We start from the raw sequence: 12,828 nt of genomic DNA on the forward strand, positions 1-12,828 counted from the left end.
GGCGGCATCCACATTAGCTTTCTTCAATTAGTCCATTTAGCGAGTGATAGCCTACAATTATTTTTATTTGCATTGTAAAGTTGTGCACATTTTATCAACATTATTTGTGGATGCATATAGGCTAGACTTCTTCCTTCTCCGCACTTGGAGAATATTCATGGCGGAGATCTGCAATGTGCGGATTTGTTATTGCTAGTTAAGATTAATGCTAACACGGTAGTTCAGAGTGGTGTGTTTTTTCCGTTAAGTGTATGCTACTTGGTAATTAGCTAAATGATAAATAAGAAAAATCAGTTTTAATCTCCCTATAACACGAAGACGCTGCGTGTTACTTACCAACTCATCATTAGTGAGATGGATGGCACGCTCGTACCGAAAGCGAACCGTACTGTGACTTTTCTGTGCAATGCTGCATTAGCATTCTAACAGTAACGTTACTTAACTTACCTATACAATCTCACTTGGTTCTAGTGATATGATATACCCGCCACACGACCCGACCCAACATCTTGGACCAGTGGTTGAGTTACTTCAGAGGCTATTGTTACCGTAGCTAGATGGCTAGCTAGCTAACGTTAACTGATCACCAACCATATCATCAGCTGACTGCATATCACTTACTTTTCTGGGTGCATCCTTGACAGATGTCTGTTGAAGTTTGAGGTTGTCCCGGTCTTCTCCTCAATAGTTCGTTTACATATCGAACATCTAGCAGTGATCTTGCTGGAATTTGTTGTAAAATCTGTGCAAGCAAAGCGCACAATTCGGGGCGTCTCTTTAGGCATCTTCGCGCTACTGAACATGACGGTATGCACGCCACGTGAATCCGCATGTAGGTGGAACACACGTGCCTGCCCTTACACGAAATTGAATAATGTTACAGTATTAATATAGCTATCAATATATTTTAATAGGGCCTATTATTTAAAAAAAATCTAACAAAAACAGTCTTTATCAATTAAAAAGTCACGAGTCCGGGTCTCCAACTTCCGAGTCTGAATGCAGTAAATTAGCGAGTCCAAGTCCGAGTCATCGGTGCTCAAGTCCAAGTCGAGTCACGAGTCATGAAAATCAGGACTCGAGTCGGACTCGAGTCCGAGTCCTGGACTCGAGTACTACAACACTGATAGCAGTACAGGCCTGTTTGGTGCGCCTCACACTCATCAGCTGCTAATGTGGTTCAACAAAAGAATCATACAGTTTGCGTTGCCCAGCATCACGCCCCTAATTTCGGTTGGACAGCAACCAATCAGATGGGGAACCATTCAAACTGTAACAACCAATGAGGTAGGTACTTATGATGCACAGCAACCAGTGGAGGGGTAGAAAACATTACAACCAGTGGGACTGAGGTTTGTTTTGAAAAGCATTTAGGGGTCAGGGCGCTGTTGAAATGGCCTACATTAAAAATATAACAAGGTAACTTATGTGAATTATATCTCCTGCAACTGTGCCCTAACACCACCCCAATATATAATTCACATAAATTACCTTGTTATATGTTTAATACATTAGATTTTAATACATTGCATTTTAATTTAGATTTTAATACATTGCAGGCCTGCAATGTATTCAAATCTTTTTTCCTGTATCCGTGTTGATATTCCGCTCATTAGTTGAGCACTCACAACACCATTATATCTGTGGCTGCAGGGAGGACATTGTGAATGTCCAGAGATCTCACCTTCTGCCTGAAAATGTAGATATGCTGATATTCCTCAAAAGAAAAAAACTAAATTCCAAGCTAGGAACACAGGCCAAGCCTTAGTTTGTTTATTTGAGGAAATGTTATTTATTTGCCCTCTGATGGCCTGGCGAAGGTGTCTCCCCGTCTGCCGCCCAATGACTGCTGGGATAGGCTCCAGCATCCGGCAACCCGAATTCGGATAAGCAGCTTGGATAATGGATGGAAGCATGCATTATTCATCTATTTGATTTGGGATTTTGTTTTAAAAATCAGTTTAGTTTTTTTTTTTCATTTTGTTAAGGCAAAAGATATTTTCAGTGTCACTTTTAAAAAGAAAAGGAACTATGCAGTTTTGCATAGTTTATACCCTACTTCAGAAATAAAAAGGATTCTTTAATTTATTTGATAAAGAAAAGAAAAGAGACATTTTGATATTTTGTTGATTTTTGTCTAAGAAATTCACTTTACTTATTTTGTTATTTAAGACAAAAGGTATTTTCAGTTTTGCTTTTACAAAGAAAATGAAATATGCATCGTTTTGGATAGTTTATAACCTAGTTCAGAAATAAAAAAGGATGCGTTAATTTGATAAAGAAAAGATGAGAAAATATATGTTGTAGATTTTTGTCAGTGGAATAAAGGAATCTTTTTCAGTCATACTTTGTCTTTATCTACTACTACTACTACTACTTCTACTACTACTTTTGGCTGCTCCCGTTAGGGGGCGCCACAGCGGATCATCCGTTTCCATCTCTTCCTGTCCTCTGCGTCTTCCTCTTGTCACACCAGCCACCTGCATGTCCTCCCTCACCACATCCATAAACCTCCTCTTTGGCCTTCCTCTTTTCCTCTTTCCTGGCAGCTCCATATTCAGTATCCTTCTCCCAATATACCATACTTTGTCTTTATCTCATTTTGGCAAAAAAATCGTGAGAGAATCGTATCGTGGATCTTATCGTATCGTGAATCTTAACGTATTGTGACTCTTATCGTATCGTGAATCTTAACGTATTATGACTCTTATCGTATCGTGAATCTTAACGTATTGTGACTCTTATCGCATCGTGAGTTGAGTATCGTTGCGTCCCTACTGGAAGGTTGTTCTTATATTCAGTGATGAGCTTTCATTTAGCCCAAAATGTCCTCTTTTATGTTTGCAGACAGCCCAGTTGCTCAGATGGACTTCAGATAACACAGTCAGCACTTCCAGCTGCACCTGAACTTCCAGCGCCCCCCCCCCCACCCACCCACCCCTGACGTATACCCAGAATGGCAGATCCTGCTGGGGTCGGCGCTGAAGGGGCAGGGGCAGGCATGGCTGAGGTTGATGCCTGTAGTTTGGAGATTGAGAGAAAGTATGATGTCATCCCGGCTGTGATCTGCTCTATGTGTTGCCTGTTCGGTATCATCTACTGCTTCTTTGGTAAGGACAACAGCCCATCCCTGACACCACCACCGGACCGGGCCTTGCCTGCTAGTCAGATAACTGTGATGTCACTTCCAAGTCTTTTACAGGAGACAACATAGGCTGTCCAAACGTATCAAGTTTCTGTATTCTCATCATTTTAAATTCTGTTGTGATTGTTCTGAGTGAAACTGGCTAACCTTTTCCTTTTTATTTGACATCACTCTTCTCTCATATGGGCAGGCTGTGGCAGGCGTTTTCTGCAGTTCCAGTCTAATCAGCTGAGACATAAAAGTACATGTGAAAGAAACATATTAGTAACCAATACATGCTTGTTAATAAGGCTAATAGGATATTGATTTGAGAAATAGAAGACGTTCTCATCTGATAGATATGTTACATGGAAGGGAGGTCTATAGAGAGTGTCTGTAGTCTTCAGTGTCTGTAGAGAGACACAGCAGGCTCCAATGTAGAACTAATTTTTAGATATGAAGCACATACAGGGTAGGCAGTGGTTAACATTAGGGTTCAGTATAGGGTTAAGATTAACTAGTGGTTATTACCTGCCATGGCTCATGCAAACACCGAGGGGTATCTTCTGTGTACTATACTGACACTTTGTCAGTGGCGTCAGTATACAATGCCATGAGATTAGTATGGACTCAAATCTGTCCATTTATTCAAATCACATCTATTCTTCTCATCTTGTACATTGCATTTTAATGTCACTCCATTCACCTGCACACACACACACACACACACACACACACACACACACCTGATCATTAGTTCGCAACTGTTTGTTGCCTTCTAGTGCCTTCGATTCAGCACACTGATGAAGGGATTGATAAGTCCTTGGTTGGTTGTGGTTTTATCATACTACTACTAATAATAATAATAACTTATATAGCATTTTTCTAAAACAATGTTACAAAGTGTTTTACAAAGAAATAAAACCAGACAAGGTAAAAATAAGAGTAAGACCAAATAAGTAAGAGTGAAGATAAAAACAGTATAAATAAATAAAAACAAATATCAAACATTTGTAAATGCTTTCATAAAAAGAAAAGTCTTAAGACGAGATTTAAAAGAAGCTAGAAACGTGGTTTGTCTTAGTTCAAGTAGGAAGAGAGTTTCATAGTGTGGGGGCTCTAACAGCAAAAGCCCGATCACTCGGGGATGAATAAGTGTTCTGATTCTGATTCTGAAACCGAGACCTGGGAATAACCAGAATGGCTCCATCTGCAGACCTTAATGGTCAAGACGGCGTATACCAGGTCAATAAATCAGAAATGTATGTAGGAGCAAGACCGTTTAAAGCCTTAAATATGAGCAATACATTTTAAAATCAATTCGAAATATAACAGGGAGCCAGGACTGATATGGTCATGCCTCTTTAGCCCAGTAATGAGCCGAGCAGTGGCATTTTGTATCAACTCCAGATGATGGAGGGAGCCCTTGCTGATACCAGAATAAGGTGCATTACAATAGTCAAGCCAAGAATAGATAAAAGCATGGGACTTCCGGTTATGCTACGTAGGTGGAGGACACACGGCTGAGGGCTCCCAGGCTACTTTTTGACAAAACTTGTTTTACCTAGCTTTTCCTTTGAGACTTTGACAAATAAGGCCTCATAAGACCTGCTTTAGCGATATCTTGCGAAATGAGCCACTGTAAATGCGCCAAACCAGCAAGTAACATTGACAAAACTCCAGCTAATGCTAACCGTGCATATGCTAATGTTTCCAAGTTCAGCCGAGAAGCTAGCAGCGTTTGCTAACTACCCTTTGACAACGACAGAAACCGGAGATACCACACCTGTTATGCCCATTTCCATGGATCAACTGTGTGCAGAATTTGGAAAGCAGATGAGGTCACTTGGGGAGGATGTTTCTTCCCTGATCCAAGAATCCATTAAACACCTGCAAGCCTCACTGGACTCCTTGCAGGTGACAGTGAACTCGTTCCAAAATCGCCTTACTTCTGTGGAGTCTGTAACCAGTGACAACTTTGAACGTTTAACTGCAGCTGAGTCCACCATCAAAACGCTCTGAACCCAAAACCTGTCTCTGCAGGACTGGATCGACGACCTCGAGAACCGATCTCGGAGGGGCCAATCTCCGTGTACTGAACATTGCTGAAGGCAGTGAGGACGGTAAAGATCCGGTGAAGTTCATGTCAGAGATGCTGATGCAAATAATGGGTCCTGATGTCTTTTCTGCACCGCCTGAGCTGGAGAGAGCACACCGGACCCCGACCTTCAAATCCGTCCGAGGAACATCCCCTCGCACATTCCTGGTTTGCTTTTCCAGATTCCAGCAGAAGGAAGCTGCATTGCGCTGGGCCAGGAACCACGAGCTGAAGTACCAAGGAGCAGTTATAAGGGTTTATCAAGACCTCAGCACAGCACTCGCTAAAAAGCAAGCCACATTTAACAGCATCAAACAAGCTGTGTACCAAAAGAACGTGCGGTTCCACCTACTGTACCTGGCCTGGCTGCGCGTGATGTATGGAGATGACTCGCACACCTTTGACTCCCCTGATGAAGCTCAGAAGTTTTATGATCAGAAGATAGCTTATAAAGTAGGCTAGCAAAACGGCTGTTTTGAACCACACTGGTTGGAGACTGTTGATTAGCTGGAGTGATTTGAAAATGGGTATGGCTATGCTTACCGTTTGAACTCGCCCTCTCAACAGCCCTGGGACTGAAGGTATGGTCACTCTGGCTGTATTATTGCTGGGCTACGTTAACTCATTTGTGTTCAGCTTACTCATTATAGAGACGTCGCCTACCCCCTTTTTTCTTCTTTTTTTCTCTCTTTTCTTTTTTGTATTGCCATCCTAGGTGGTGCCTTCATACGTATATTGATTGTTCACTTGGCCTACAGATGTTGTTCGGTTCAATCTTTAATTTATTTTTTTCCTTGAGTATGATAAGCTCTTAATATTTCATTGCTGGGAGCCTTCTTTGTTGAAAGAGTCAGGTTGTATTACCGAAAGGACTTGGAAATAGGGCTATGCAGCCTGCAGCTTGCCTCAGAGAGAGGAACAAGTATAGGCTCAGTTTTAGTTTCGTTCGTGTTTGGGATGAGGGACAGGGTTATGGGAAGGGGCACCCCTAGTTTTTTTTTTACAATGTGTATTTTCTTTTGTTTTCCTTAGAGATGTTATTCATGAGGCTGTGCATTCTATTACAGCCACTTATTTATCTTGTCACTATCATCACTGCTACTCTACCGTTCCTGGCTAAATATGGAAAATAGAATTAGTAAGGCTGGTGTACGGTTTATCAGCTGGAATGTAAAAGGTTTAAACGGGCCTGTAAAAAGAGCTAGAACATTCATATTTAAATCGTGAAATTGCATTTCTTCAAGAAACTCACCTGTTAGTTAAAGATCAAGTCGGACTAAGAAAAGGTTGGGTGGGACATGTGTTTCACTCGAATTTAAATTCCAGAACACGTGGAACAGCTATATTGATACATAAAAAAATTCAGTTCAGTGCATCCACTGTTATTTCAGATCCACAGGGACACTATGTTATGGTGTCTGGGTTCCTTTTCCACAAACCTGTCATTTTGGTTAATGTTTATGCCCCAAATTGGGATGATGATAAATTCATAGAAAGAGTCACTCACCATCATTAATACAAGATTTGAACTCGCAACAATTGATCTTTGGTGGTGATCTGAACTGTGTAATTAATCCAGTACTAGACCGTTCTAATCCTAAATCCACAACCCATTCAAAAATGGCCAAATTACTGTCACTCTTTATGGATCAGACAGGAGGTGTCGACCCTTGGCGTTCCTTATTTCCACAAAATCAATCCTTCTCCTTCTTTTCCCCAGTTCATCAATCATATAGTAGAATAGACTATTTCTTCATTGATAGAACACTTCTCCCCTATGTCACTAAAACTGAATATATGACTAAAATTGAATCAGATCATGCCCCTGTGTTACTAGATATCACATTTCCTCTTAACAATTTGGAACGCTCTCCTTGGAAAATAGACAAAACTTTATTGGCTGATAAAGCCTTTTGTGTATTGATATCTAAAAAAATTGATGACTTTATCGAATTCAATAAAAAAGATAATATTTCCCCATTGTTGCTTTGGGAAACATTGAAAGCTGTAATCAGGGGCGAGATTATGTAATATTCAGCTAGATTCAATAAGATGCAAAGCCTTAAACAGGACCAGCTCATTAAATCTATAGATACAGTGGATGCTCTGTACTCTACTGCCCCTTCCCCTGAGCTCTTTAAAAGGAAGCGCGACCTCCAAACCCAATATAACTTAACAACTAGAAAGACAGAACGACTCTTACTAAAATCACATGGATTTGTCTATGAGCATGGTGAGAAGGCTGGTCGTCTCTTAGCACACCAGCTTAAGTGCCAAGCGGTTGCTCGATAGATCCCACAAATTAGGAAACCAAATGGGGACTTAACTATTAACCCAGAAGGAATTAATGAAACATTTGCCTCATATTACTCAAACCTATATATGTCAGAAGCAACAAGTGACAGTATTGATATGGAAATTTTTTTTGATAATCTCCAGGAACCTTCTATCAATGCAATTCATAGGACTGAGACTGAATTCCCACTACAACAGACAGAAATCATTATAACGCAATAATGTCAATGCAGTGATAAAACACCTGGCCTGGATGGGTACCCAATAGAGTTCTTTAAAACATTTTCTAACAAATTGTCTATAATTTTACTCTATGTTTAATGATTCTCTGTCTCGTGGGTCGCTGCCACAAACACTGGCCAAAGCATCAATTACTCTCCTGCTTAAGCCAGGTAAAGATAACACAGAATGTGGTTCATATAGACCCATTTCTCTCCTAAACTGTGATGTGAAGATCCTAGCCAAAGCTCTTGCCTTACGCTTAGAAACTACAATGCATGAAGTGATATCTGTTGACCAAACCAGCTTCATTTCGGGACGACCTTCATTCACAAATATCCATCGGCTTTTGAATATTATTCACTCCCCTGCATCCAGTGAGGTTCCAGAGGTGGTCATCTCACTGGATGCAGAGAAAGCTTTTGACGGGGTCGAATGGGAATTTTTGTTCACTTGTTTAAAAAAATTCGGGTATGGTCCTAATTTTATTTCATGGATTAAGCTTTTGTATACTTCACCCAAAGCCTCAGTTGTTACAAATGGTAAACAATCACAATATTTCCAGCTGTCAAGAGTGACCCGTCAGGGTTGCCCACTCAGTCCACTATTATTTGCTTTAGCTATAGAGCTCTTATCCATTACATTTAAATCGTTACCATCTATAAGTGGAATTCATAGAGGAGGAATAGAGCATCAAAACCGAGGTTAGCATTTACTATTACCCCAAGATTCCTAGCAGCCTTCTTAAGACTACCTGACAGACCACCAAGATTCGTAACAAAAGGGCTGATGGAATTTTGGGACCGAATAGAATGACCTCAAATTTATCGTCATTAAATTTGAGAAACTTTTTGGACATCCAGAATTGAATGGGTGCTAGGATCTGTGGGTTTTAGTGGCATATATAAATGAGTGTTGTCAGCATAAAAATGGTAAAGCACATCATGATTTTGAATGATCTGGCCAAGGGGCAGCATGTATATAGAAAAGACAAGGGAACCAGGAACTGAGCCTTGAGGGACACCACAACTCAACTGAGCTATCGAAGTAGAGTTACCCAGAACAACAGAAAAAGTTATGTTGTTGAGGTAAGAGCGTAATAAGATAAGAGCCAAGCCCTTGATGCCAACCCAAGTCTAAGCAATGTAAGAGGGTGTTGTGATCAGCTGTGTCAAAGGCAGCACTTAAGTCTAAAACAACTGGCCAGTTATCATTGGATCCCTCATCATCACTATCATTGAGACAGTTTTCAATGCTCCAACCTCTTCTAACATTCTCTTCTCCTGTTTCTTCCAGGTTATCGCTGTTTCAAAGCTGTCATGTTCCTGTCCGGTCTCATGTTTGGTTCAGTCATCATTTTCTTTCTGTGCCACAAGGAGCGTGTGCTGGACACCCAGCTAAGCGTGGAGGCCAGTGCAGGTATTGGCCTTGGCATTGGCCTGCTGTGTGGTCTTGTCACTATGCTGGTGCGTAGCGTTGGCCTTTTCATGACCGGCCTGCTGCTGGGCCTTCTCCTCGCTCTTGCTGCCTTACTGGTGGCTCACCAATTCTACACTCCAGCCACAGTCTGGGTCCCACTTGGTGCACTTCTGGGAACAGGCATGTTGTTTGCTGTTCTAACCCTTCAATGGCAAAAGCTCTTCACCATGCTCTCCACAGCTGTGTTCGGGGCAGCTATTATGACAGTGTGTGCTGATTACTTTGTGGAAATGCTAGCGCTGGCCACATATATTTATGAATGTCTGCGTCTTGTACCTGGGCCGCCTCTCTGCTGGTATAGTTGGGTCATCCTGGGAATCTGGCCCACCCTTAGCATCATGGGAGCACTGGTCCAATGGAAATTGACTGTTGAAGGCTTCTCACATACTGAGGGTAAGGATAAACAGGATGCATGTTGTCGTCTACAATTACTTACATTATATTTGATAAGGGGTGTCTTTTTTTTCCAGATACTTGAGTTATTTGTTTGCAGTACGGTTTGTGTTAGCTAGCTTTGGCTCTTCTTCAGCTCTCTCACACATGTCTCCCCCCGCCCCCTTTTCTTGTTTGTTAGTTATTATCAGCCGGAGACAGAAGAGAGTCCAACTGATGCGGATCAGAGAGAAGGATGCTAAGAAGCGGCAGCAGACAGGTGGGCAGGAAGGCACGTACCGTCGTAAACCCACTCCGGTGAAACGTTATGCTGGGGATCTACTGGCACCGGTCAGTTTTACCCAACACGGCATAGGGCGAAGCTCTAGATTACTGTCGTGTCGCGGTGCCATCCATGTCTTCCCTTCACCACTGTGAAACCCAACATGAAGAGTTTTACATGGCGTGACATTTAAATGATATATTCAATATTTTATTTCATATCTAATTTAAATGTTTTATTTTTTAAACTTTTTCTGTTAATGGTAGCTCACTCATCTGACTTTTTGTGTTCTTTACCTCAGAGCTACCTGCAAAGTCTGCGGGACAGGCAGACAGGCACAGGCACCTCCCTTAGCAGCCTGGGCACCAATAACCACACCACTATCGACTTTGACTATGACACCGGCTCAACCGTACCCCTCACAGCCACCACCCCGGTCATCAGGGTTTGAGGACCGCGGAGATGAGAAGAGACCACCATTGCTGCCTTGGTCCCCCCAACACCACCGTCTTCCTTATGGGTTGTAGATCTTATAAAGACCTCTCCTCTCTCCTAGCGCTGTTAGTATGCCTCTCTTGAGTCCAAGAGGGAAAGTACAGTGAATACTAGTGTGCCTTTCATTATGTCAATTCCAAATGTTTGATGGGGAGGACCAGCCGAGCCTGTGTTTTGACGTACGCCGCAACCACCGTGTCGGTGGGCCTCTCAGAACTGTTACTAACAAACAAAGGTCATATATTTCCTCCTGTCATATGTTGTTGAATACATAGGAGTGTGCACGCCTTAAAAGGGACATACAGTATTTGTTCAGTAGTAGACGTGGCTGTCGGAACATTTCATATCATACCACTTCATTTGACAATGGGGGTATAGGATGCTTTGAGAGCTTCATGAAGTGTCATATGTTTCAGACCCTTTTTCTGATTAACTGTTTGTACTGGAACACATCTATGCTATTTGAAGGTCTGTGCCATAAAATATAAACAGCTGTCTTTTGTGTATTTTTAGATGAAGTATGATGACTAGGAAATACAGTAAATGAAATACAGATAACCTGACCATAAATTTGACAAAGTGAAATGAAAAGCAAATTATGGGAAGGAAAAGAAAGGATTTATTTTTATGGTTACTAGCTAGAGTGTTAACACTCTTATTAGCAATTTTTTAATGGTTTTGCCTTAGTTTGTCCTTGTCATTTTTTTTCCAAGATAGGTGAAGTGACTATCATGTTGTTTAGACTGTTGAATTTACCCATGGATTATCTTAATCTGTTAATTTATATTATGATGAGCAATATGGTAGAATGATTGAAAAGTTAAAAAAAAACAACTGACACTTGCTGTTAATTTGTAGGTTTTGTTAAGGAACGATTCGTGTTTTTGTTAGATCTGTGACGGGGGGGGGTTTGCAGGGGGCAGTACTCTCGTTACCTGAATATGTACATAATTGTTGATAAGTTGTTGCAAAGATGAATAAATCTGTTTGATACAAAACAGTTGTACTTGCTATTTAGGCCTGATAAATACCATCGCTTTGTGCCTTTGAGTATCCAGCGACACTATTGGCCCCTCCTCTGGTGTCAGTCAACACATTCATGGTTTCTTCTCACAGGTTCATTAGCATTGCTAACAGCAGTTATAGATCTATATGCTAACAGTTATATATGCTAACACAGTTATCGATATATATATGATAACAGTTATATATGCTAACACAGTTCTACTACTACTGTTTTCGGCTGCTCCCGTTAGGGGTCTGCTTCCTGTCTTCTGCATCTCCCTAGATATATATGCTAACAATAGTTGTAGATATATGCTAACAATAGTTGTAGTTGTAGATATATATGCTAACAATAGTTGTAGTTGTAGATATACGTATATGCTAACACAGTTATGGCTATATATGCTAACAACAGTTATAGCTATGCTAACAGTTATAGATATATGTGGTAACACAGTTACATATATATATGTGTGTGTGTGTGTGTGTGTGCTAACAACAGTTGTAGAGTTTTGCAGAAAAACACAAAACCTGTCAGAAAGGGTCCTCTGTCCTATCTCACATCCAGTAGTGTTTTAGTCGGAGACATCCTAGAGACAGGATGCGTTTCCATGAAAACACCAGGCCTGCTGACGTCATGGCTGTTCAGTCTAATGCTGCACGAAGTCCCAAATGGGGAGCAACGGGCTCGTACCAGAACCCTGTATATATACACTACCGTTCAAAAGTTTGGGATCATCCAAACAATTTTGTGTTTTCCATGAAAAGTCACACTTATTCACCACCATATGTTGTGAAATGAATAGAAAATAGAGTCAAGACATTGACAAGGTTAGAAATAATGATTTGTATTTGAAATAAGATTTTTTTTACATCAAACTTTGCTTTCGTCAAAGAATCCTCCATTTGCAGCAATTACAGCATTGCAGACCTTTGGCATTCTAGCTGTTAATTTGTTGAGGTAATCTGGAGAAATTGCACCCCACGCTTCCAGAAGCAGCTCCCACAAGTTGGATTGGTTGGATGGGCACTTCTTTGAGCAGATTGAGTTTCTGGAGCATCACATTTGTGGGGTCAATTAAACGCTCAAAATGGCCAGAAAAAGAGAACTTTCATCTGAAACTCGACAGTCTATTCTTGTTCTTAGAAATGAAGGCTATTCCATGTGAGAAATTGCTAAGAAATTGAAGATTTCCTACACCGGTGTGTACTACTCCCTTCAGAGGACAGCACAAACAGGCTCTAACCAGAGTAGAAAAAGAAGTGGGAGGCCGCGTTGCACAACTGAGCAAGAAGATAAGTACATTAGAGTCTCTAGTTTGAGAAACAGACGCCTCACAGGTCCCCAACTGGCATCTTCATTAAATAGTACCTGTTAGAGCCTGTTTGTGCTGTCCTCTGAAGGGAGTAGTACACACCGGTGTAGGAAATCTTCAATTTCTTAGCAATTTCTCGCAT

General features: G+C 41.2%; 1 protein-coding gene across 3 annotated transcripts in view; it reads left to right on the forward strand.

Annotated features, from left to right (window-relative positions):
* The window catches only part of LOC130107008 (transmembrane protein 198-like), a 45,207-nt gene extending 33,069 nt beyond the window's left edge, over positions 1-12,138 (forward strand). The window contains exons 2-5 of one of the 3 annotated variants that reach the window (XM_056273392.1): positions 2,848-3,110; positions 9,033-9,608; positions 9,790-9,938; positions 10,172-12,138. In XM_056273392.1, the coding sequence (XP_056129367.1) occupies positions 2,957-3,110; positions 9,033-9,608; positions 9,790-9,938; positions 10,172-10,321 (1,029 nt within the window). In that variant the 5' untranslated portion in view covers positions 2,848-2,956 and the 3' untranslated portion in view covers positions 10,322-12,138. The remainder of the gene's footprint in view (positions 1-2,847; positions 3,111-9,032; positions 9,609-9,789; positions 9,939-10,171) is intronic. The other 2 variants (XM_056273393.1, XM_056273394.1) reach the window with 2 other exon arrangements.
* The last annotated feature ends 690 nt before the right edge of the window (positions 12,139-12,828 follow it).

This window comes from Lampris incognitus, chromosome 2 (genome assembly GCF_029633865.1).
Source record: "Lampris incognitus isolate fLamInc1 chromosome 2, fLamInc1.hap2, whole genome shotgun sequence".
Classification (NCBI taxonomy): Eukaryota; Metazoa; Chordata; class Actinopteri; order Lampriformes; family Lampridae; genus Lampris; species Lampris incognitus.